The sequence below is a fragment of the Somniosus microcephalus genome, chromosome 15, assembly GCF_052327205.1.
Source record: "Somniosus microcephalus isolate GS21.2 chromosome 15, FLI_Smic_1.0, whole genome shotgun sequence".
NCBI classification, from domain to species: domain Eukaryota; kingdom Metazoa; phylum Chordata; class Chondrichthyes; order Squaliformes; family Somniosidae; genus Somniosus; species Somniosus microcephalus.
Genome location: NC_141001.1, coordinates 116606654 through 116633350, shown reverse-complemented (window position 1 = coordinate 116633350; position 26697 = coordinate 116606654). Strand labels below are relative to the sequence as shown.

The 26697-nt window shown below is 46.7% G+C and overlaps 1 protein-coding gene across 1 annotated transcript in view; it reads right to left on the bottom strand.

Moving 5' to 3' along the window:
- The window catches only part of LOC147107169 (spondin-1-like), a 567692-nt gene that overhangs the window by 527419 nt on the left and 13576 nt on the right, over window positions 1-26697 (bottom strand). Inside the window, exon 6 of the mRNA XM_086008329.1 lies at window positions 19828-19950. Coding sequence (XP_085864455.1) covers window positions 19828-19950 — 123 coding nt within the window. The remainder of the gene's footprint in view (window positions 1-19827; window positions 19951-26697) is intronic.

Genomic DNA, 26697 nt, shown 5'->3' with positions numbered 1-26697 from the left:
AGAATAACCTAAGAATTAGGAGCAGGAGTCGGCCATACAGCCCCTCGAGCCTGCTCTGCCATTCAGTAAGATCATGGCTGATCATCGACCTCAACTCCACTTTCCTGCCCGATCTCCATATCCCTTGATTCCCCGAGAGTCCAAAAATCTATCTATCTCAGCCTGAAATATACTCAACGACTGAACATCCACAGCCCTCTGGGGCAGAGAATTCCAAATGTTCACCACCCTCTGAGTGAAGGAATTCCTCCTCATCTCAGTCTTCAATGGCCGACCCAAGCCAACCTGTTGAGGACGAGAAAGACGAAAGAGTGAGTGGGATTAACGGCTGTCTGTTGCTCAGCCACCGACGGTCTCCATATTATAAAAAGCATATAAAGGCACTGGAGAAAGCGCAATAACAATTTACAAGGATGATAACTGGCCTGAGTTTTTAAACATAGAAACTAGGAGCAGGAGTAGGCCATTCGGCCCCTCGAGCCTGCTCCGCCATTCAACGAGATCATGGCTGATCATCCAAACCCTAGCACCCGGTCCCTACACCGACAGCCATCCCACCCAAGCCCTATCCCCGTAACCCCATGTATTTAATCCCCCCTAACACTAAGGGTCAATTTTTATCATGGCCAATCAACCTAACCCGCACATCTTTGGACTGTGGGAGGAAACCAGAGCACCCGGAGAAAACCCACGCAAACACGGGGAGAATGTGCAAACTCCACACAGACAGTCACCCGAGGCCGGATTTGAACCCGGGTCCCTGGCGCTGTGAGGCAACAGTGCTAACCACTATGCCACCGTGCTGCTTTTTCATCTTTCCCAGAAGATCAGGTGGGATAGGGAGTGTATATATTGCGATGCACAAGGCATCCCAATTCTGTGGGACAGGCTGGATGAGCCAAATGGTCTTTACCAGTCTGTCACTTTTTGTATGTTTGTACCAGAATTGAGAGGTTGTAACAATCTGGAAAGGTTGAACAAGATTGGGGCATGACAAAGGAGAAGACTGAGGCATGACCTGATAAAGGTCTTTAAGATTATGAAAGTGTTTGATAAGATAGACGTAAATAAGATGCTTCCACTTGTGGGGGGAGTTCAAAACTATATTATATTATATTCAAAATATAAAATAGTCAATAATAAATCCAATAGGGAATTCAGGAGAAACTTCTTTACCCAGAGAGTGGTGAGAATGTGGAATTCGCTACCACAGGGAGTGGTTGAGGCGAATAACAGATGCATTTAAGGGGAGGCTAGATAAACATATGGGGGAGAAAGGAATAGAAGGATATGCTGATGGGGTGAGATGAAGAGGGGTGGGAGGAGGCTCATGTGGAGCAGAAACACTGGCGTAGACCAGTTGGGCCGAATGGCCTGGTACATTCAGTGTAATTCTATGTAATGAGTCACAACCCTAGGTAGCAAGGACAAAGTTTCATTTTTCTTTCGAATCAAACAACCCCTTCAAGCAGCTCGGCTATGAAATCACCATGCATATCATTAACGCCCGGGGATTAAATGACGGCCTGTGCTCCAATCTCTGGGTGGGACAATGAGGAACAGATGTGCTGCTACAGGGAGACTCACTTCTGATCCTTTAGAAAGTGGGGATTTTTTTTGAAGAGGGGACTGTTGGGCATTTTAATGCAGGTTCATCTTGCTTGGCGTGAGATTTGTCTGCAGTGGATTAACACCCAGCAGCAACGTGGCTGAGGTAATCCAAGTCCGTCTTATTTTTTTTGCTCCAGACTTAAGGGCAACATAGAAAGACGCCGTTCATCCAATTAATGTGTCCGGACCGGATTCAAAGCTTTGGATCAGAGGTGAAAGAAGAGTAATTACGCCAGTCACAGAATCGACTTTACAGATCGGTCGAATCGGAGAAGCTTGACTTTGTGAAATGTCAATGCATACCTTATTAAACATGTAACCTCGGAGCATGAGGTGATTTCGTAGCCGGGCTGCTTGAGGGGTGAGCTCGATTAGAAAGGGAAAGGAACTTTGTCCTTGCTACTTAGGGTTGTGACTCATTACATAGAATTACACTGAATGTACCAGGCCATTCGGCCCAACTGATCCGTGCTGGTGTTTATGCTCCACACGAGCCTCCTCCCACCCCACTTCATCAAACCCCATCAGCAGATCCTTCTATTCCTTTCTCCTTCATGTGTTTATCCAGCTTCTCCTTAAATGTATCTCTGCTATTCGCCTCAACCACTCCCTGTGGCAGCGAGTTCCACATTCTCTGGGGAAAGAAGTTTCTCCTGAATTCCCTGTTGGATTTATAAGTGTAAGAAGTCACACAACACCAGGTTATAGTCCAACAGTTTTATTTGAAATCACAAGCTTTCGGAGTGCTGCTCCTTTGTCAGGTGAAGTCTGGTATTGTGTGACTTCTTACATTTGTCCACCCCAGTCCAACACCGGCATCTCCACACCATGGATTTATAAGTGACTATCTTATATTGATGGCCCCTAGTTTTGGACTCCCCACAAGTGGAAAGATCTTCTCTATGTCTACCTTATCAAACCCGTTCACAGACCTTTGCTGTGTAAAAAAGCTGGTTTTAATTAGTGATCACTACTTTGAAAAAAAAAATCACTTATTCTACCTCTTATAGATTCCAGGCAAAGGCTCCATGCGACACCAAGAATGCCCAAACTACTGTCCACAGTAAATGAACCTTGAAACACAGCCCACATAAAGAGAAGTTCGGATACTCCGGCACTGCTAGCAAAGTTCGAAGGTCAAGTTCAGTTTTTTTTTCTAAATGATTTATTCTCAGGATGTGGGCTTTAATGGCAAGGCCGGCACTTACTGCCCATCCCCAGTTGCCCTGCAGAACTTTGCAGCAGTTTGATACGACTGGGTGGCTCGCTGGGTCACTTCAGAAGGCAGTTAAGAGTCGATCACGTTGGTGCGGGACTGGAGTCACGTGTAGGCCCGGACCGGGTAAGGACGGCAGTGAACAAGTTGGGTATTTAACGGCAACCCGACAGCTCTTCATGGACACTTTTACTGAGTTTAAATTTTTTTTTTAAGAAACTGAATTCAAATTCTCAAACTGCTATCGTGGGATTTCAACTATGCCTTGGATCATTAGTCCAGGCCTCTGGATTCCAAGTCCAGTAACATAAAGAAAGAAAGACTTGCATTTCTATCGCGCCTTTCACCACCACCGGACGTCCCAAAGCACTTTACAGCCAATTAAGTACTTTTTGAAGTGTAGTCACTGCTGTAATGTAGGAAACTCGGCAGCCAATCTGCGCACAGCAAGCTCCCACAAACAGCAATGAGATAAATGACCAGATAGTCTGTTTTCCTTAAATTTTGGGGAGAACTCCCCCGCTCTTTTTTGAAATAGTGGCCGTGGGATCTTTTACATCCACCTGAGAGGGCAGACAGAGCCTCGGTTTAACGTCTCATCCGAAAGACGGCACCTCTGACAGTGCGGCACTCCCTCAGCACTGCACTGGGAGTGTCAGCTCTAGAGTTTTGTGCTCAAAATCTCTGGAGTAGGACTCGAAGCCACAAACTTCCTACTAACCAGAGGCGAGAGTGCTACCCAGTGAGCCAGGGCTGATACTATAACCACTACACTCCAGAATAGATGCTGGAAACGTCAGTCAGGTCAGTCAGCACCTGAAAGAAAAAGTTGAGAGTTCTGATGCAGGGTCCTATCCAAATTGTTGAGCTTTGTATGTCAGGTGCTGTGCGTTTCCAGGGGTTTCTGTTTTTATCTCCGATTTTGAAATAAAAGACTTGCATTTCTATAGCGCCATTCACGACCTCAGGATGCCCCAAAGCACTTTACAGCCAATGAAATACATTTTTGAAGTGCAGTCACTGTTGTAATGTAGGAAACGCGGCAGCCAATTTGCGCACAGCAAGCTCCCACAAACAGCAATGTGATAATGACCAGATTATCTGTTTTAGTGATGTTGATTGACGGATAATTATTTGCCCAGGACACCGGGGAGAACTCTCCTACTCTTCATCAAAATAGTGGCCGTGGGATCTTTTACGTCCACCTGAGAGGGCAGACGGGGGTCTCGGTTTAACGTCTCATCCGAAAGACGGCACCTCCGACAGTGCAGCGCTCCCTCAGTACTGCACTGGAGTGTCAGCCTGATTTTTGTGCTCAAGTCTTGTTGGGGTGGGACTTGAACCCACAACTTTCTCATTCAGCGGCACGAGTACTACCCACTGAGCCACAGCTGACAATCGCTTGCTCATTCATTGTTTTCTATTTGCACGAGATTAGTTAGCTAAAAAAGCAATAAGCTCAAATAGTCTAGGAATCACTCCTGGCAATATTAGCGGACAAACATTTAACACGTTCGAATGACATTCCTCCCTGTGTTATTTTAACACAGGCGTGTAGCTGATTACTATCTGTGTTAAGGTAGCGGAGAGTGGAATGTCAAACAAGCACGTTAACCGTATCATTCTCAAATATCAACAGCCTTATCGATCACTTCACAAAGTCTAGGCGTAAAAGATCCCTTGGCACTGTTTCAAAAAAGGAGCTGGCGAGTTCTCTCCAAAATTTAAGGAAAATAGATTATCTGGTCATTTAGAACATAGAAAAATAGGAGCAGGAGTAGGCCATTCTGCCCTTCGAGCCTGCTCCACCATTCAATATGATCATGGCTGATCCTCTATCTCAATACCATATTCCCGCTCTCTCCCCATACCCCTTGATGCCTTTTGTGTCTAGAAATCTATCTATCTCCTTCTTAAATATATTCAGTGACTTGGCCTCCACAGCCTTCTGTGGTAGAGAATCCCACAGGTTCACTACCCTCTGAGTGAAGAAATTTCTCCTCATCTCAATCCTAAATGTCTTACCCCATATCCTGAGACTGTGACCCCTCGTTCTAGACCTCCCAGCCAGCGGAAACATCCTCCCTGCCTCCAGTCTGTCTAGCCCTGTCAGAATGTTATAAGTTTCAATGAGATCCCCTCTCATTCTTCTAAACTCTAGTGAATACAGGCCTAGTCAACCCAATCTCTCCTCATACAACAGTCCTGCCATCCCAGGAATCAGTCTGGTGAACCTTCGCTGCACTCCCTCTGTGGCAAGTATATCCTTTCTTAGGTAAGGAGACCAAAACTGCACACAGTACGATAGCAAAATACTCCAGATGCTGGAAATCTGAAATAACAGCAGAAAATGCTGGAAAAACTCAGCAGGCCAGGCAACATCCGTGGAGAGAAATTAGAGTCGACGTTTCGGGTCTAACCCTTTTTCAAAACTGGAAAGGAAATGAAATAGATCGAAGGCAGGGCTGCGATAGAACAAAAGAAGTGAAGAGACATGAAGAGGTATTCAAAACCAGACGAGATGGTAATAGGACAAGTGGAGACAAAAGACAGCTCAGATTAGGTGTGAAGTGTACTGGCAGAGAGACAGCTGCCATGTGGGAGAGAGAAAAAAAAAAGGAAAGGGGGGGGGGGGGGGAAACCCAAAACAAAGGGGTGGGAAAAAAAATAAGTAAAAATGTAATAGGGGCCGAGGTTATGATCTGAAATTGTTGAACTCGATATTGAGTCCGGAAGGCTGCAAAGTGCCTAATTGGAAGATGAGGTGCTGTTCCTCGAGCACTCCAGTACTGCACACAGTACTCCAGGTGTGGTCTCACCAAGGCCCTGTATAATTGTAGTAAGACATCCTTGCTCCTGTACTCAAATCCTCTTGCAATGAAGGCCAACATACCATTTGCCTTCCTAACTGCTTGCTGCACCTGCATGTTTGCTTTCAGTGACTGGTGTACAAGGACACCCAGGTCCCTTTGTACATCAGCATTTCCCAATCTAGCACCATTTAAATAATACACTACCTTTCTATTTTTCCTACTGAACTGGACAACTTCACATTTATCCACATTATACTGCATCTGCCATGTATTTGCCCACTCCCTCAACTTGTCTAAATCGCTTTGTAGCCTCTTTGCATCCTCCTCACAACTCACAATCCCACCTAGTTTCATGTCATCAGCAAACTTGAAAATATTACATTTGGTTCCCTCATCCAAATCATTGATATATATATTGTGAATAGCTGGAGCCCAAGCACTGATCCCTGCGGTAACCCACTAGTCACCGCCTGCCACCCCGAAAAAGACCCATTTATTCCTACTCTCTGTTTCCTGTCTGTTAACCAATTTTCAATCCATGACAGTACATTACCCCCAATCCCATGCGCTTTAATTTTGCACACTAACCTCTTATGTGGGACTTTATCAAAGGCCTTCTGAAAATCCAAATACACCACATCCACTGGTTCTCCATTATCTATTCCAGCAGTTACATCCTCAAAAAACTCTAGTAGGTTTGTCAAACACGATTTCCCTTTCATAAATCCATGTTGATTTTGTCCAACCCATTGAAATTTTCTAAGTGTCCTCTTATCACGTCCTTTATAATAGACTCCAGCATTTTCCCTACTACTGATGTTAGGCTAACCGATCTGTAGTTCCCCATTTTCTCTCTCCCTCCTTTTTTAAATAGTGGGCTTACATTTGCCACCCTCCAATCGGCAGGAACTGTTCCATAATCGATAGAATTTTGGAAGATGACAACCAATGCATCCACTATTTCCATGGCTACCTCTTTTAGTACTCTGGGATGCAGATTATCAGACCCTGGGGATTTATCTCATTGCTGTTTGTGGGAGCTTGCTGTGCGCAAATTGGCTGCCATGTTTCCTACAGTACAACAGTGACTACACTCCAAAAGTTCTTCATTGGCTGTAAAGCGCTTTGGGGTGTCCTGAGGTCAGGAAAGGCGCTATATAAATGCAAGTCTTTCTTTTTTTTTCTTCTTTATCTATTTCTCAGTTTCAAAGGCAAAGACTAATTTTAGCCCTTCCAATCCAGTAATACACACTCTGAACGCTTTCAATGGTAATTAGATCAGCATTGATCCAATCACATTGTAAGCACTTTGCCCTCATTGATGGATTTTGACTATTTGGTGCTATGCAGTTTCTCAGTTTGACATCAAGTTTAACCTTAAAGTAGCAAGTACTCCGCCATGAAAGCGTGGGTCCACAGGTGCCAGAAAAACTACAGTGGTTGTGGTGGTTGTGTTATCGGACCAGTAATCCGAAGGCCAAATCCCACCACAGCAGTTTGAGAATTTGAGTTCAGTTATTTAAAATAATCTGGAAGTAAGTGACCGTGAAAGCTGCCAGATTGTCATAAAAAGCCACTGATGCCCTTTAGGGAAGGCGACCTGCCATCCCAACATGGTCTGGGCCTACACGTGACTCCAGTCCTACACCAACGCAGTTGATTCTCAACCACCCTCCGAAGTGGCCGAGGAATTCTACTCCAGCCTCGAACAATCCCTGTCCCGAGTCCCAACGGGCGACAAGCTGATCCTCCTTGGCGACTTCAACGCCAGAGTTGGAAAGGACACAGACCTCTGGGAAGGTGTGATTGGCAGAGAGGGGGTAGGGAAAGTCAGCTCCAATGGTATCCTCCTCCTGACGGAATGCTTAGAACATGGCCATGTCATAACCAACACCTTGCTCCGTCAGAGAGACAAGTACAAGGCTTCGTGGCAGCACCCTCGCTCCCAGCACTGGCATCTGCTGGACTACGTCATCGTCTGAGCGAGGGACCGCAAGGACGTCCGCATCACCTGCGTCATGACAGGAGCTGACGACTGCTGGACAAACCACCGCCTAATCCACTCTGTCATCTCCATCAATGTCGCCTCAAAACAGCGATGGCAACAGAAACAATGCCGCAGGAATGCTGAGAGGGTCGTGGATAACACGTTTAGTGAGTTGGTCACACCGCAGGTAAGGGCTGCACAGGCAGAAGGGAAATGGGTGACCATCAGGCAGAGTAGTAGAGGCAGGCAGGTAGTGCAGGGGACCCCTGTGGTCATCCCCCTCTCAAACAGGTATACCGATTTGGATGCTGTTGAGGGGGATGACTTACCAGAGGAAGGCAGCAGCATCCAAATTCCCGGCACCAGGGGTGCTTCTGCTGCTCAGGAAGGGAGGAAAAAGAGTGGGAGAGCAATAGTGGTAGGGGATTCTATCATAAGGGGTACAGATAGGCATTTCTGTGGCTGTAGACGTGACTCCAGGATGGTTTGTTACCTCCCTGGTGCCAGGGTCAAGGATGTCACTGAACGGCTGCAGGGCATTCTGAAGGGGGAGGGTGAACAGTCAGAGGTCGTGGTTCACATTGGGACCAATGACATGGGTAGGAAGAGGGATGAGGTCCTGCAGCAAGAATTTAGGGAGCTAGGTAGCAGATTAAAGAGCAGGACCTCAAAGGTTGTAATCTCTGGATTACTCCCAGTGCCACGTGCTAGTGAGTATAGGAATAGGAGGATAGAGCAGATGAATGCGTGGCTAAAGAGTTGGTGCAGGAGGGAGGGCTTTAGTTTCCTGGATCACTGGGCCTGCTTCTGGGGAAGGTGGGACTTGTACAAGTCGGACGGGTTGCACCTGAACCAGAGCGGGACAAATATCCTTGCGGGGAGGTTTGCTAGCACTGTTCGGGGGGGTTTAAACTAAAATGGCAGGGGGTTGGGAACCTGAGCAGGGAGACAGAGGAAAGGGAAACAGGGATAAAAGCAAAAGATAGGAAGGAGAAAAACAAAAGTGGCAGTCAGAGAAATCAACGGTTTAAATCAAACGTGGCCACAGTAAATAATAATTCGAATAGGTCTAAGAGCGTTAAAAAAACAAGCCTGAAGGCTTTGTGTCTTAATGCGAGGAGCATTTGTAATAAGGTGGATGAACTGGCTGCGCAAATAGAGGTAAACGAATATGATTTGGTTGGGATTACGGAAACGTGGCTCAAGGATGGCCAAGACTGGGAACTCAACATCCAGGGGTATTCGATATTCAGGAAAGATAGGCAAAAAGGAAAGGGAGGTGGGATAGCATTACTGGTTAAGGAAGGGATTAATACAATTGTAATGAAGGATATTAGCTCTGATGATGTGGGATCTGTATGGGTAGAATTGAGAAATACTAAGGGGAAAAAAACATTAGTGAGAGTGGTATATAGACCTCCCAACAGTAAGGCGGAGGTTGGGGATGGCATTAAAAGGGAAATTAAAGAAGCGTGCAATAAGGGCACAGCAGTCATCATGGGTGACTTTAATCTACATATAGATTGGGCCAACCAAATTAGTAACAATACTGTGGAGGAGGAATTCCTGGAGTGTTTACAGGATGGTTTCCTGGACCAATATGTCGAGGAACCAACCAGAGATCAGGCCATCTTAGACTGGGTATTATGTAACGACAAAGGATTAATTAGCAATCTTGTTGTATGAGGCCCCTTGGGTCTGAGCGATCATAATATGATCGAATTCTTCATTAAGATGGAGAATGAAGAAGTTGACTCAGAGACTAGGGTCCTCAATTTAAATAAAGGAAACTACGATGGTCTGAGGAGCGAGTTGGGTAGGATTGATTGGGGAATGGCACTCAAAGGGTTGACGGTGGATAGGCAATGGCAAACATTCAAAGACCGAATGGATGAGCTACAGAATTTGTTCATCCCAGTTTGGCATAAAAATAAAACAAAAAAGGTGACTCAACCGTGGCTAACAAGGGAAATTAGGGATAGCATAAGATCCAAGGAGACGACATATAAATTGGCCAGAAAAAGCAATAATCCTGAGGATTGGGAGCAGTTTAGGATTCAACAAAGGAGGACAAAGGGATTAATTAAGAAAGAGAAAATAGAATATGAGAGTAAGCTAGCAGGTAACATAAAAACTGACTGTAAAAGCTTTTATAGATATGTGAAGAAAAAAAGATTGGTGAAGTCAAGCGTAGGTCCCTTACAGTCAGAATCAGGGGAATTTATAATGGGGAACAAAGAAATGGCAGGCCAACTAAATTCATACTTTGGTTCTGTCTTAACAAAGGAGGACACAAATAACCTCCCAGAGATGCCGGGGAACATAGGGCCTGATGAAAGGGTGGAACTGAAAGAAATCAGTATTTGTAGGGAAATGGTGTTAGGAAAATTGATGGGACTAAAGGCCGATAAATCCCCAGGGCCTGATAATCTACATCCCAGGGTACTTAAGGAAGTGGCCCTAGAAATAATAGATGCATTGCTGGTCATCTTCCAAAACTCGATAGACTCTGGAACAGTACCCATGGATTGGAGGGTAGCTAATGTTACCCCACTATTCAAAAAAGGTGGTCGAGAAAAAGCGCGGAATTATAGACCGGTAAGCCTGACATCGGTAGCGGGGAAAATGCTAGAATCTATTATAAAAGATGTAATAGCAGAGCACTTGGTAAGCAGTGACAGGATCGGAAAAAGTCAACATGGATTTACAAAAGGTAAATCATGCTTGACTAATTAGTGGAATTTTTTGAGGATGTAACTGGTAAAATAGATAAGGGAGAACCAGTGGATGTGGTGTATTTGGACTTTCAGAAGGCTTTCGATAAGGTCCCACATAAGAGATTAGCGTGCAAAATTAAGGCACATGGGATTGGGGCAAGGTATTGACTTGGATAGAGAACTGGTTGGCGGACAGAAAGCAAAGAGTTGGAATAAATGGGTCGTTTTCCGAGTGGCAGGCAGTGACTAGTGGGGTACCGCAAGGATCGGTCCTAGGACCCCAGCTGTTCACAATATATATTAATGATCTGGACGAGGGAATTGGATGTAATATCTCCAAATTTGCAGATGACACAAAGCTGGGTGGGAGGGTAAGCTGTGAGGAGGATGTCGTGAAACTCCAGTACGATTTGGACAGATTGGGTGATTGGGCAGAAACATGGCAAATGCACTATAATGTGGATAAATGTGAGGTTATCCACTTTGGTGGCAAAAACAGGAAGGCAGATTATTATTTGAATGGCAATAGATTGGGAGAAGGGGAAGAGCAAAGAGACCTGGGTGTTCTTGTGCACCAGTCGCTGAAGGTAAGCATGCAGGTGCAGCAGGCGGTTAAGAAGGCAAATGGTATGTTGGCCTTCGTAGCAAGAGGGTTCGGGTACAGGAACAAGGATGTCTTGCTGCAGTTGTACAGGGCCTTGGTGAGACCGCACCTTGAGTATTGTGTGCAGTTTTGGTCGCCTTATCTGAGGAAGGACGTTCTTGCCATGGAAGGAGTGCAGCGAAGATTCACCAGGCTGATACCTGGGATGGCAGGAATGACGTATGAGGAGAGATTGTGTCGATTGGGCTTATATTCGCTGGAGTTTAGAAGATTAAGAGGGGAGCTCATCGAAACCTATAAAATTCTGTCAGGCTTGGACAGACTAGATGCAGGAAGGATGTTTATGATGGCCGGGGAGTCCAGAACCAGGGGTCATAGTCTAAGGATAAGGGGTAAGCCATTTAGGACTGAAATGAGGAGGAATTTCTTCACCCAGAGAGTGGTGAACCTGTGGAATTCTCTGCCACAGAGGGCGGTGGAGGCCAGTTCATTAAATATATTCAAAAAAGAGTTGGATATATTTCTTAAGGCTAAAGGGATCAAGGGATATGGGGAGAAGGCAGGGACAGGGTACTGAATTTGGATGATCAGCCATGATCTCATTGAATGGCGGAGCAGGCTCGAAGGGCCGAATGGCCTACTCCTGCTCCTATCTTCTATGTTTCTACGTTTCTATGTAAAATCAACGCTGGAGCACTCAAAGACCCTGCTAAGAAAGCCCTATTCAGCCTGCACCTCACAAACAACCTGACGACTCCAGTGATGCAGAGACACAGAGTGTCCACAACGCCTGGTCTGCACTCAATGCCTCCATAATCAACACCTGCGAAGAGACGCTCAGTCACTCGACCAGGAAACACCAAGACTGGTTCGACGAGATCGACCAGGAGATCCAGGAGCTAATAAGTCGCAAGCGCAAGGCATTCCTGATCTGGAAACAGCAACATAACTCGAGAGCAAGAAAGCAGCTCTGCAGACGCCTGTAGGCCGAGGTCCAACAAAAAACTCGCGACCTAAAGAAGAGGTGGTGGGTGGAGAAAGCGCAGGAGATCCAGCAGCTAGCCAACAACCACGACGTGCGTGGATTCTTTAGCGCAGTCAAGACCGCCTATGGCCCAAGCACCCAAGGTCCTACCCCACTGCAGGCCAAGAACGGAGAGGTACTCATCAAGGACAGGGAGGCAGTCAGTGCCCGCTGGAAGGAGCACTTCGAAGATCTCCTTAACCGAGACTTTGTCTTCGACGCAAGTGTCCTCAACTCCATCCCGCAGCATGCTACCCGCCACCACCTCAGCACAACCCCAGCCCAGCATGAGGTTGAAAAGGCCATCCGACAACTGAAGAACAACAAGGCCTCAGGGGCAGATGGAATCCCTGCCGAGGCGCTAAATCATGGCGGAGAAGCACTACTGGCTCGAATTCATGAACTAATTTCTCTTATCTGAAAGGAGGAGTGCATGCCAGGGGATCCCAGAGACGCCGTAATTGTGACCATCTTCAAGAAAGGTGACAAGTCCGATTGCGGTAATTACAGAGGAGTTTCCCTGCTGTCTGCCACAGGGCAAGTCATCGCAAGAATCCTCCTCAATCACCTTCTCCCAGTGGCTGAAGAGCTCCTCCAAGAGTCGCAATGCAGATTCTGCCCACTAAGGGGCACAATGGACATGATCTTCACCACGCGCCAATTACAAGAGAAATGCAGGGAACAGCGCCAACCGCTGTACACGGCCTTCTTTGACCTCACAACGGCCTTTGACACTATCAACCGTGAGGGATTATGGAGTGTCCTCCTCAAATTTGGCTGCCCTCAAAAGTTTGTAACCATCCTCTGCCTGCTTCACGACAACATGCAAGTCGTGATCCTGACCAACGGTTCCACCACAGACCCAATTCATGTACGGACCGGGGTCAAGCAAGGCTGTGTCATCGCACCAACGCTCTTCTCGACCTTCCTTGCGGCAATGCTCCATCTCACCCTCAGTAAGCTCCCCGCTGGAGTGGAGCTAATTTACAGAATAAACGGGAAACTGTTCAACCTCCATCATCTCCAGTCCACATCCAAGGTCGTCCCATCCTCTGTCGTCGAATTACAGTATGCAGACGATGCTTGCATCTGCGCACACTCGGAGGCCGAACTCCAAACCATCGTTAACACCTTCACCGAAGCATACGAGAGCATGGGCCTTACACTAAACATCCGTAAGACAAAGGTCCTCTACCAACCTGCCCCCGTCACACAGTACTGCCCCCTGATTATCAAAATCCATGACAAGGCCTTGGAAAACGTGGACCACTTTCCATACCTCGGGAGCCTACTGTCAACAAGGGCAGATGTCGACGACGAAGTCCAACACCGCCTTCAGTGTGCCAGTGCAGCCTTCGGTCACCTGAGGAAGAGAGTGTTTGAAGACCAGGACCTCAAACCCGGCACTAAGCTCATGGTCTACAGAGCAGCAGTGATACCCGCCCTCTTGTATGCCTCAGAGACATGGACCATGTACAACAGGCACCTCAAAGCACTGGAGAGGTACCACCAACGCAGCCTCTGCAAGATCCTGCAAATCCATTGGCAGGATTGGCGCACCAACGTCAGTGTTCTCGCTCAGGCCAACATCCCCAGCATCAAAGCTTTGACCACGTTCGATAGCTCCGATGGACGGGCCACATCGTCTGCATGCCCGATACGAGACTCCCAAAACAAGCGCTCTACTCGGAGCTCCAACACGGCAAGAGAGCCCCAGGTGGGCAGAGGAAACACTTCAAGGACACCCTCAAAGCCTCCTTGAAAAAGTGCAACATCCCCACCGACACCTGGGAATCCCTGGCCCAAGACCGCACAAAGTGGAGGAGAAGCATCCGGGAAGGCGCCGAACACCTCGAGTTTCTTCGCCGGGACCAAGCGGAAGCCAAGCGCAGGCAGCGCAAGGAGCGCACGTCAACCGAAGCACCCCACCCACCCGCCCCTTCAACCACCGTCTGCCCCACCTGTGACAGAGACTGTAGGTCCCACATTGGACTCATCAGTCACCTGAGAACTCGTTTTTAATGTGGAAGCAAGTCATCCTCGGTTCCGAGGGACTGCCTAAGAAGAAGAAGTTATCGGACCAGTAATCCGAAGACCAAATCCCACCGCATCGGTGTGAGAATTTGAGTTCAGTTATTTAAAATAATCTGGAAATAAGTGACCGTGAAAGCTGCCAGATTGTTGTAAAAAGCCACTGATGCCCTTTAGGGAAGGCGACCTGCCATCCCAACATGGCCTGGGCCTACACGTGACTCCAGTCCCACACCAACGCAGTTGATTCTCAACCACCCTCCGAATTGGCCGAGCAAACCACTCAATTACGTCAAATCACTATCAGCGGTTCAAGAAGAAGGCCCATCACTACCTTCACAGGGCAACTAAGAATGGGCGATCAGTGATACGTTGCCAGCGATGCACATAATTTAAAAAAAGGTGAGGTCTTTCATAGTCTAATAGCCAGCAGAATTTGCACCTTTTTATTCTATTCATTATTGGGCAGTTGAGAGTCAACCTCATTTGTGTGGGCATTGCTGGCAAGGCTGGCATTTATTGGCCACCCCTAGTTGCCCTCGAGAAGGTGGTGGTGGGCCTTGTTCTTGAACGTTGCTGGAATAGCTGCTCCCAAGGCACTAGCCCTGCATGCGGTGAGTAAACCCCACAGTCCAAAGTCAGCTCCTTTAATATTAGAAACATAGAAGATAGGAGCAGGAGTAGGCCACTCGGCCCCTCGAGCCTGCTCCGCCATTCATGAGATCACGGCTGATCATTGACCTCAATTCCACTTTCCTGCCCGATCTCCATATCCCTTGATTCCCCGAGAGTCCAAAAATCTATCTATCTCAGCCTGGAATATACTCAACGACTCAGCATCCACAGCCCTCTGGGGCAGAGAATTCCAAAGGAGTAGGCCATTCGGCCCCTCGAGCCTGCTCCGCCATTCAATGCGATCATGGCTGATCATCCAAATTCAGTACCCTGTCCCTGCTTTCTCCCCATATCCCTTGATCCCTTTAGCCTTAAGAAATATATCTAACTCCTTCTTGAATATATTTAATGAATTGGCCTCAACTGCCTTCTGTGGTAGAGAATTCCACAGGTTCGCCACTCTCTGGGTGAAGAAATTCCTCCTCATCTCTGTCCTAAATGGCTTACCCCTTATCTTTAGACTGTGACCCCTGGCTCTGGACTCCCCCGGCCATCGGGAACATCCTTCCTGCATTTAGTCTGTCTAGTCCTGTTAGAATTTTATAAGTTTCAATGAGATCCCCTCTTATTCTTCTAAACTCCAGCGAGTACAAGCCTAATCGACCCAATCTCTCCTCATACGTCATTCCTGCCATCCCAGGTATCAGTCTGGTGAATCTTCGCTGCACTCCTTCCATGGCAAGAACATCCTTCCTCAGATAAGGCGACCAAAACTGCACACAATACTCAAGGTGTGGTCTCACCAAGGCCCTGTACAACTGCAGCAAGACATCCTTGCTCCTGTACTCGAATCCTCTCGCTATGAAGGCCAACATACCATTTGCCTTCTTAACCGCCTGCTGCACCTGCATGCTTACCTTCAGCGACTGGTGCACAAGGAACATCTTGCTCCTTGCATGTGTGGTACTGGGAGTACTGGGAGTACACCCAGCTCGTGGGGACAGGATTTTAGACACCATCAGCACGTAAGGAGTCGTTGGAACATCAAGAAAGATGGATGGGCAGAGATGGAATGGCCTTTTGTGGCACTGGAGGCAGGTCAGGGCACACCTAGGGAGAAATAAACTTCCTTCGGTGCCTGCTCAGGCTCTCAAGCCAGCACTGCAGGGAGCCACCCTCATTAGCTTAGGGCCTATAGGGGTCTAGCACACTGTTGGGGGTGCAGGCTCCCACGGCCCTAGATTCTGGCCAATCACAGCAGGACATGCGAAGCAAATTGGATGCAGCGTAGACCTCTGGCCTCCTCCTCCAATAGGGTTTCCAATCTGCCAAGATTGCCCTGTAATCTCCAGGAATTAAAGACTAACTCCAGGACACTGTTCTGAGAAAAACCCAAGTTTAAAAATAATAGAAATTATGTGGGGGTTTTTTTAAGTTTCTTTTAACGTTTTTTTTTATTGGTTCTAAAAATATTGGACGAACCTTTTCGAATGATAATCAAGAATCATCCAATCGGCCAATGAAGAGCGTTCGCTTTCAGATTGGCCATGGGAAGGCGAGGGCACAGCGAGGATGGACATGTGGGGGGGGGGACCAATGGCGGTGGGAGGCAGGAAGTCACGTGATGACACCTCCAGGAAAATGTCCAACCGCAGTTGGCCACCCCTGACCTGCAATAATTGGACGGGGGGGGTGGGGGGGAGGAGCCAAGTGCCTGATGCATTTCGGGGAAGAGGAAAAAAAAACGGGGACCCGTCCTGTCCTGATGGATCACTCGGACAAGGTATCGGAGGGCCGTGCAACATCTGGGAATTTCAGCAGGATTGGTGGGAGGGGAGTGGAGTAGGATCAGAGGGAAATCGAAGGCAAAGGAAAGAAGTAAACCAACTAAAGGTTAGCAACAGTGAGAAATTGTTTTCTCAGCAATTGTTGGGCATATTACTGTCACCTGCGAGACAAACAGGCATAGCTTACAAGCCTGCTTTAGGGCAGAGCAGCGCATGTATTATATACAAAACACCATCAATTATATTTTCTAAAAATGATGGAAAGCATACACACGAATTTAAAGGATAATCCATCTTACGAAATATGTTAAACAACCCACGCAACAGAAACTAATTACTCGCGAGTTTTTCTTGTTCAAATTTGTGTGATTTATCTCATTTCGCTTCAGTGTGTCAGCTATGGCTCTCTGGGTAGCACTCTCTCACCTCTGAGTCAGAAGGTTGTGGGTTTAAATCCCACTCCAGAGACTTGAGCACAAAAATCTGGAGCTGACACTCCCAGTGCAGTACTGAGGGAGCGCTGCACTGTCGGAGGTGCCGTCTTTTGGATGAGACGCTAAACCAAGGCCCGTCTGCCCTCTCAGGTGGAAGTAAAAGATCCCACAGCCACTATTTCGAAGAGGAGCAGGGGAGTTGTGTCCTGGGGCCAATATTTTTCCCTCAATCAACATCACAAAAAAACAGATGATCTGGTCATTATCACATTGCTGTTTGTGGGAGCTTGCTGTGTGCAAATTGGCTGCCGCGTTTCCCACATTACAACAGTGACTACACTTCAAAAAGTACTTCATTGGTTGTAAACCGCTTTGGGACGTCCGGTGGTCGTGAAAGGCGCTATAGAAATGCAAAGCTTCCTGGCTTCTGATATTCCCAACATTTGTCGCTCGCAAAAAATAACTTGCTCGGTGTGTACACTTGGAATACAGACAAATGTTGAAAGAAGGAGCAATGTATAAGTATAATGGGGTAATGGGATTCTGTCAGCCAACTCCAGCCAGAGCGAGCACCAGCATTGACCAGTGCAACTGTTGATGATTCGATGAGACCATGCAGTGTGACGCTGTTCGAAATCAGTATCGTTATTCTGTATGTAGAGAAAATATTTGAAAGAAATGAGCAGGGCGTTAGAGCTTCAATATTGCGCTGTGGTGTGTGGTCAATAAGGATTCATATCTATAGGGCGATTTACACAAGTGATGGCTTTTTTTTTATTACTCATTCACGGAATGTGGGCGTCGTTGGCAAGGCCAGCATTTATTGCCCGTCCCTAGTTGCCCTCGAGAAGGTGGTGGTGAGCCGCCTTCTTGAACCGCTGCAGTCCGTGTGGTGAAGGTGCTCCCACAGTGCTGCTAGGGAGGGAGTTCCAGGGTTTTGACCCAGCGACGATGAAGGAACGGCCGATATATTTCCAAGTCAGGATGGTGTGTGACTTGGAGGGGAACTTGGAGGTGGCGGTTGTCCCATACGCCTGCCGCCCTTGTCCTTCTAGGTGGTAGAGGTCGCGGGTTTGGGAGGTGCTGTTGAAGATTGGGGTATTTCCACAAGTGATGTCTAGTGGGGCATTTGAAACAAACAGGATATGGCCTATGTTAAAATAGCAGAAAGGGGACCATCACACCAAGCTTCTAAACGTTCATCTGTTACTATCTCAGGCTATTAAAACTGAATATTGAAACTGTGTCATCGGAAATAATCAACACCACAGCCCTTTGCTTCAACAGTGATAGACAGACCGAGTATCTGCACTTTATACTAGATTCCTTTCATTCTCTTAAATGCATGTTACATACTTCTGCCTTCCCTCCATCCAAACATTGTGTCACGTGAAATGGCACGTATAATATTTGGCCAGATCCTGCTCCTAGCCAAGTGACACCATCACGTCCATTGTGATTAGATGGTTCTTTCACTGTGAAGAATCTGCTAATCAGTGATCAAGGTATTAGCCAGAATTAAACAGATTTTAAATGATTTGCATATAAATGTAAGCATATATCAAAAAGTTGGAAAACAAACAACATTTTTTAAAGGCGGTAGTTGTTCTGTAGATTAAATAATCTGTGTGTGGCGAGACTATTCCTTTAATCCATCTGAAGACGATATAGAGGCGCTGGAGAAGGTGGAAAAAAGATTTACAAGGATAATATCAGAACTTGAGGGGTTATACTTAACCAGGAAAGATTGAACAGGCTGGGGCTCTTTTCTCTAGAAAAGAGAAGGCTGCGGGGTGACCTGACAGAGGGCTTTAAGATTATGAAGGGGTTTGATAGGGTAGACGTAGAGAAGATGTTCCCACTTGTGGAGAAACCGAAAACTAGGGGTCATAAATATAAGATAGTCACTAACAAATCCAACAGGGAATTCAGAGGAAACCTCTTTACCCAGAGAGTGGTGAGAATGTGGAATGTGAGACAAGGAGTAGTTGTGTCAAGGGTGTCAGCTGTGGCTCAGTGGGTAACGCTCTCGATTCGGAGTCAGAAAGTTGTGGGTTCAGCTCCCACTCCATGAGGCTTGAGCACCATAAATCTAGGCTGATGCTCCAGTGCAGTGCTGAGGGAGCGCTGCACTGTCGAAGGTGCCGTCTTTCAGATGAGATGTTAAACCGAGGCCCCGTCTGCTCTCTCAGGTGGATGTAAAAGATCCCAAGGCATTATTTCAAAGAAGAGCAGGGGAGTTATTCCCCGGTGTCCTGGGGCCAATAGTTATCCCTCAATCAACATCACTACAACAGATTATCTGGTCATTATCGCATTGCTGTTTGTGGGAGCTTGCTGTGCGCACATTGGCTGCCGCATTTCCTACATTACAACAGTGACTACACTTCAAAATTACTTCATTGGCTGTAAAGCGCTTTGAGACGTCCGGTGGTCGTGAAAGGCGCTATATTAGTGCAGTGCAAGTCTTTCTTTTTGAGGCGAATAACATAGATACATTTAAGGGGAAGCTGGATAAACACATGAGGGAGGAAGGATATGCTGATAGGGTTTGATGAAGAGGGGTGGGAGGAGGCTCGTGTGGAGCATAAACACCGGCACGGACCAGTTGGGCCGAATGGCCTGTTTCAGTGCTGTAAATGCTTTGTAATTCTATGCAATACTTTTCTTAAAATCTCATTAATTTCAGTAGATTCTCTTTCTTTCCCCTTTTAATTAACATGCAGGAGTTGACCGAAATATTAGTTCAAAGTTACTGTTCTTCTCTCATGTTTCATTTTAATTCTTCCGGTGTTTGCTTTCGCCCTCCCTTTCATACTAACTTTCAGAAACTGTCAGATTCACTTGAATGTGGGTGGGGGACATTCCTTAAATTGATTTAAGCGCAATCCTTAAGATTAATTCACAGTCTATTGAAGCTTGAGATCCGAATGATGTTCAATATATGGTAAAAAAAAAAAGCTTATCGACAAAAGGCTCGCGTCTTACTTGGATAATCCTTCGGGTGAGTCTTCTCCGACCAATTTCCGTAAAAGGTTATCCGGTATTTTGCAGTACCGCAGGCACAGCAGTCCTGAATGGGTCTTTCAGTGGTGTATTCTTTGTTCAGCTCTGTAAAGGAAAGGGGGGTGGGAGGGAATGAACGGAGAAATGTCCACTTATTCAGAGCCGACTACATTTTGGATCAGAAGTAGAGTCCTCTTCGGGTCAGAAATGGAATATTACACATTTACAGTCCCCCACGGACTCAATAATAACCAGGGTTTACTTGTTCCCTGTAGGTCTGACTCACAGCAGCAGCCTAATGCGGGCAGCTGAAAAAAGACGTTATATCCCGGAGCTGAAACCTAATCAAGAATTGTTGCGACTATTTCAGGACTCCCAGAATTTCACATGTGCCTCAGTGGGCAGCACCCTCGCCTCTGAGTCAGAAGGTTCAAGTCCCACTCCAGAGACATTAAGCACAAAAATCCAGGCTGACACTCCCAGTGCAGTGCTGAGGGAGCGCCGCACTATCGGAGATGCCATCTTTCGGATGAGACGTTAAACCGAGGCCCCTGTCCCTCTCAGGTGGATATAAAAGATCCCATGGCACTATTTCGAAGAAGAGCAGGGGAGAGTTATCCCCGGTGTCCTGGGCCAATATTTATCCGTCAATCAACAGCACTAAAACAGTTTATTTGGTCATTATCACAGTGCTGCTTGTGGGGGCTTGCTGTGCACAAATTGGCTGCCGTGTTTCCCACATTACAACAGTGACTACACTCCAAAAGTATTTCATTGGCTGTAAAGCGCTTTGGGACGTCCGTTAGTCATGAAAGGCGCTATAGAAATGCAAGTCTTTCTTCCCCTCCCCCCCACCCCCGAGACAAAATGAACAGGTAATTCATTGTAGTCTAGAAATCACTGTTGATTTTATTAGCCTTTGGCTTCATGGTAGTATTCCCGGCACTGCTTTGCGGACCTGCGGTGCTGTTTTTGATGATTTGTTCACCTGTATCGCTAGATCGCTTGGCTCTTCTATGCCAGTGAGTTTCTTATTTCCTAAGGTGTAGGTGAAGTTTCTGGTTTTTCTGCATCACTCACATTTATCGATGTTAAAATTCATTTGTCACTTGACTGCAAGTTTTCTCATGTTTTCTTGTATTATGTTGCATTCTTCCTCAGTATTTAGATATACACCACCTCCTTGTGCGGGCCCGTTAAATTTGCTACGCAGCCGCGCATGCGCAGTATCTCTCCCAGCGGCAGCGCTGGTGCGCGACCTGGGCGGGACCTTGCAATCGGTGCACGGCCACGCACCTTAGGGGGAACATTGCCCGCCCCCCACCCCACAGCTTGGCATCATCTGAAAATGTTGATTTGCGTTACTTGTTCCTAAGTGTCAGCTGTGGCTCAGTGGGTAGCACAACTTGCCTCTGAGTCAGAAGGTTGTGAGGTTCAAGTTCCACTCCAGGGTCCCAAGCACAAAATCTAGGCTGAGACTCCCAGTGCAGTGCTGAGGGACTGCTGCACTGTCGGAGGTGCTGTCTTTTGGTAAAGACGTTAAACCGAGGGCCCGTCTTCTCTCTCAGGTGGACGTAAAAGATCCCACGGCACTATTTCAACAGAAGAGCAGGGGAGTTCTCCCTGGTGTCCTGGGGCCAATACTTGCTCCTCAACCAACATCACTAAAACAGATTATTTGGTTATCATCACATTGCTGTTTGTGGGAGCTTGCTGTGTGCAAATTGGCTGCCTCGTTTCCCACATTACAACAGTGACTACACTTCAAAAGTCCTTCATTGGCTGTAAAGCACTTTGAGATGTCTAGTGGTCATGAAACCGCTATATAAATGCAAGTCTTTCTTTTAAGTCGAAATCATTCATGTAAATTATGAACAACAGGAATAATAAGGGGAAAAAGTCACTAGTGGGCGTAGTCTATAGGCCTCCTAACAGTTGCAACTCTATGGGTCGGAGTATAAATCAGGAAATAGTTGGAGCTTGTAATAAGGGAACAGCTATAATCATGGGAGATTTTAACTTTCATATTGACTGGACAAATCAAATTGGGCAGGGCAGCCTTGAGGAAGAGTTCATAGAGTGCAGTAGGGATGGGTTCCTTGAGCAGTATGTAACTGAACCAACCAGGGGGCAGGCAATCTTAGATCTGGTCCTGTGTAATGAGACAGGATTAATAAAAAATGTCCTAGTAAAGGATCCCCTTGGAATGAGTGACCATAACATGGTTGAATTCCAAATTCAGTTGGAGGGTGAGAGAGTTGGATCTCAAACCAGTGTACTAAGCTTAAATAAAGAAGACTATGAAGGTATGAGAGCAGAGTTGACTAAAGTGAACTGGGAAAATAGATTAAGGTGTAAGACAGTACATGAGCAGTGGTGTACATTCAAGGAGATATTTCACAACTTTCAAGAAAAATATATTCCACTGAGGAAAAAGGGGCGTAAAAGAAAAGGCAGCCATCCATGGCTAAGTAAAGTAATAAAGGATAGTATCCGACTGAAAACAAGGGCATATAAAGTAGCCAAATCTAGTGGGAGGATAGAAGATTGGGAAGCATTTAAAAGCCAGCAAAGAATAACTAAAAGATTAATTAAGAAAGGGAAGATAGATTATGAAAGTAAACTAGCAAAAAATGTAAAAACAGATTGCAAGAGTTTCTACAGTTATATAAAAAGAAAAAGGGTGGCTAAAGTGAATGATAGCAAAATACTGCAGATGTTGGAAATCCGAAATAACAACAGAAAATGCTGGAAAAACTCAGCAGGTCAGGCAACATCCGTGGAGAGAAATTTGAGTTGACGTTTCGGGTTTGACCCTTCTTCAAAACTGAAGAGAAAAGGAACTAGATCGAAGGCAGGGCTGCGATCGGACAAAAGAATAAAAGAACCAAAAGAAGTAAAAGAGATTAGAAGCTAGACGAGATGGTAATAGGCTGGGATTAGGTGTAAAGTGTACTGGCAGGGCAAAAGATAGCTGCCAGGTGTGAGAGAGAAACAAAAGGAAAGGGGGGGGGAGGAAAGGAGTGGAAAAATATAAGTAAAAATGAAATAGTGGCCGAGGTTATGATCTGAAATTGTTGAACTCGATATTGAGACCGGAAGGCTGCAGAGTGCCTAATCGGAAGATGAGGTGCTGTTCCTCGAGTTTACGTTGAGCTTCCGTGGAACAGTACAAGAGGCCAAGGACGGTGAGGTCCGAGTGGGAATGGAGCGGTGAATTGAAATGACAGGCGACCGGAAGCTCGGGGTCACCCTTACGGACTGAACGGAGGTGTTCCGCAAAGCGGTCACCCAATCTGCGTTTGGTCTCCCCAATGTAGAGGAGACCGCATCGTGAGCAGCGAATACAGTATACTAGATTGCGAGAAGTACAAGTAAATCGCTGTTTCACCTGGAAGGGGTGTTTGGGGCCCTGGACAGTGGGGAGGGGGGAGGTATAGGGGCAGGTGTTACACCTCCTCCGCTTGCACGGGAAGGTGCCAGGCGAAGGGGAAGGGCTGTTTGGGGTGATAGAGGAGTGGACTAGGGTGTCTCGGAGAGAGCGGTCCCTGCGGAATGCTGAAAGGGGAGGGGAGGGGAAGATACGTTTGGTGGTGGGATCACTTTGGAGGTAGCGGAAATGCCGGAGGATGATCCGTTGAATGTGGAGGCTGGTGGGGTGAAAGGTGAGGACAAGGGGAACCCTATCGTGGTTCCGGGAGGGAGGGGCAGGGGTGAGGGCAGAGGTGCGGGAGATAGAACTGACACGGTCGAGGGCAGTGTCCACCACGGTAGAGGGGAATCCTCGGTTGCGGAAAAAGGAAGACATGTCTGAAGCACTGGTGTGGAAGGTGGCATCGTCGGAGCAGATACGGCGGAGGCGGAGAAACTGGGAGAATGGAATAGAGTCCTTACAGGAAGCGGGGTGGGAGGAAGTGTAGTCCAGGTAGCTGTGGGAGTCAGTGGGCTTGTAGTAAATATTGGTCGATAACCTATCCCCAGAGATGGAGACGGAGAAGTCGAGGAAGGGAAGGGAAGAGTCAGAGATGGACCATGTGAAGGTGAGGGAAGGGTGGAAATTGGAGGCAAAGTGAATGAAATTGTCAAGTTCGGGGCGAGAGCAGGAAACGGCACCGATACAGTCATCAATGTATCGGAAAAAGAGGTGAGGGAGGGGACCCGAGTAGGACTGGAACAAAGATTGTTCCACATAGCCCACGAAAAGGCAGGCATAGCTAGGACCCATGCGGGTACCCATGGCAACGCCTTTGATTTGGAGGAAATGAGTGGAGTTAAAGGAGAAGTTGTTCAATGTGAGAACAAGTTCAGCCAGGCGGAGGAGGGTCGTGGTGGATGGGGACTGGTCGGGCCTCTTTACACCTAATCCCAGCCTATTACCATCTCGTCTAGCTTCTAATCTCTTTTACTTCTTTTGGTTCTTTTATTCTTTTGTCCGATCGCAGCCCTGCCTTCGATCTAGTTCCTTTTCTCTCCAGTTTTGAAGAAGGGTCAAACCTGAAACGTCAACTCAAATTTCTCTCCACGGATGTTGCCTGACCTGCTGAGTTTTTCCAGCATTTTCTGTTGTTATTTTGGCTAAAGTGAATGTTGGTCCCTTAGAGGACGAGACCGGGAAATTTGTAGTGGGGAACATGGAGATGGCAAAAACGCTGAGCAAATATTTTGTATCAGTCTTTACAGTAGAGGACACTAAAAATATCCAAACACTGGTCAAACAGGGGGCTATAGGGGGGGAGGAGCTAAACACGATTAAAATCACTAAGGAGATGGTACTCGGTAAGATAATGGGACTTAAGGTGGATAAATACCCTGGACCTGATGGCTTACATCCTAGGGTCTTGAGAGAAGTAGCGGTAGGGATTGCAGATGCATTGGTGGTAATTTTCCAAAACTCCCTGGATTCAGGAAAGGTCCCAGCAGATTGGAAAACTGCTAATGTAATGCCCTTATTTAAAAAGGGAGGTAGACAAAAGGCTGGAAACTATAGACCAGTTAGCCTAACATCTGTGGTTGGTAAAGTGTTGGAGTCCATTATTAAGGAAGCAGTAACAGGACATTTGGATAAGCATAATTTAATCGGGCAGAGTCAGCATAGTTTTATGAAGGGGAAGTCATGTTTGACAAATTTGCTCGAATTCTTTGAGGATGTAACAAACAGGGTGGATAAAGGGGAACCAGTGGATGTAGTGTATTTGGACTTCCAAAAGGCATTTGACAAGGTGCCACACAAAAGATTACTGCACAAGATAAAAAATCACGGGATTGGGGGTAATATACTGGCGTGGGTGGAAGATTGGCTATCTAACAGAAAACAGAGAGCTGGGATAAATGGTTCATTCTCGGGTTGGCAATCAGTAACTAGTGGTGTTCCGCAGGGGTCAGTGCTGGGACCCCAACTCTTTACAATCTATATTAACGATTTGGAGGAGGGGACCAAGTGCAACGTATCCAAGTTTGCCGACGATACAAAGATGGGAGGGAAAGCAGTGAGTGAGGAGGACATAAAAAACCTGCAAAAGGACATAGACAGGCTAGGTGAGTGGGCAGAAATTTGGCAGATGGAATATAATGTTGGAAAGTGTGAGGTTATGCACTTTGGCAGAAAAAATCAAAGAGCAAGTTATTATCTAAGTGGAGAGAAACTGCAAAGTGCTACAGTACAAAGGGATCTGGGGGTCCTGGTGCATGAAACACAGGTTAGTATGCAGGTACAGCAGGTGATCAGGAAGGCCAATGGAATCTTGGCTTTTATTGCAAGGGGGATGGAGTATAAAAGCAGGGAAGTCTTGCTTCAGTTATTCAGGGTACTGGTGAGGCCACACCTTGAATATTGCGTACAGTTTTGGTTTCCAAATTTAAGAAAAGATATACTTGCTCTCGAGGCAGTTCAGAGAAGGTTCACTCAGTTGATTCCGGAGATGAGGGGGTTGACTTATGAGGAAAGGTTGAGTAGGTTGGGCCTCTACTCGTTGGAGTTCAGAAGAATGAGAGGCGATCTTATCGAAACATGTAAGATTGTGAGGGGGCTTGATCGTGTAGATGCGGGGAGGATGTTTCCACTGATGGGTGAGACTAGAACTAGGGGGCATAATCTAAGAATAAGGGGCTGCTGTTTCAAAACTGAGATGAGGAGAAACTTCTTCACTCAGAGGGTAGTAAATCTATGGAATTTGCTACCTCAGAGAGCTGTGGAAGCTGCGACATTAAATAAATTTAAAACGGAGATAGACAGTTTCCTAGCTGATAAGGGAATTAGGGGTTACGAGGAGCGGGCAGGGAAGTGGATGTGAGTCTAGGTTCGGATCAGCCATGATCCTATTGAATGGCGGAGCAGGCCCGAGGGGCCGTATGGCCTACTCCTGCTCCTACTTCTTATGTTCTTATGTTCTTACGTTATGGTCCCAGCACTGATTCTTGTAGAACACTGCTTTCTACCTTCCTCCAATCTGAATAACTACCCTTTACCCCCACTCTCTGCTTTCTATTTTTTTTTGCTTGCCATTCAGCTATTTGTCTCCTGACTCCATGTGCCCCAACCTCTGTCATGAGCCTATCATGTGCTACCTTACCAAAGGCCTTTTGAAAATCCAAGTATATGACATCTACTACATTACCCTTGTCTACTCTTTCCATTACCTCAAAAGAATTCTATTGAGTTAGGTATGCTAACAGCTCACCTATAACAGAGGAACTTCACATGAACGCGTTAAGTGTTCATCCACAAATGTCACCAACGGTAATTTTGTATCTTAACCTCATTCAACTCATTGGATCCATGCAAAAATATCACAGATTCACACATACAGCACAGAAGGAGGCCATTCGGCCCATTGTGCTAGTGCTGGCTCTTTG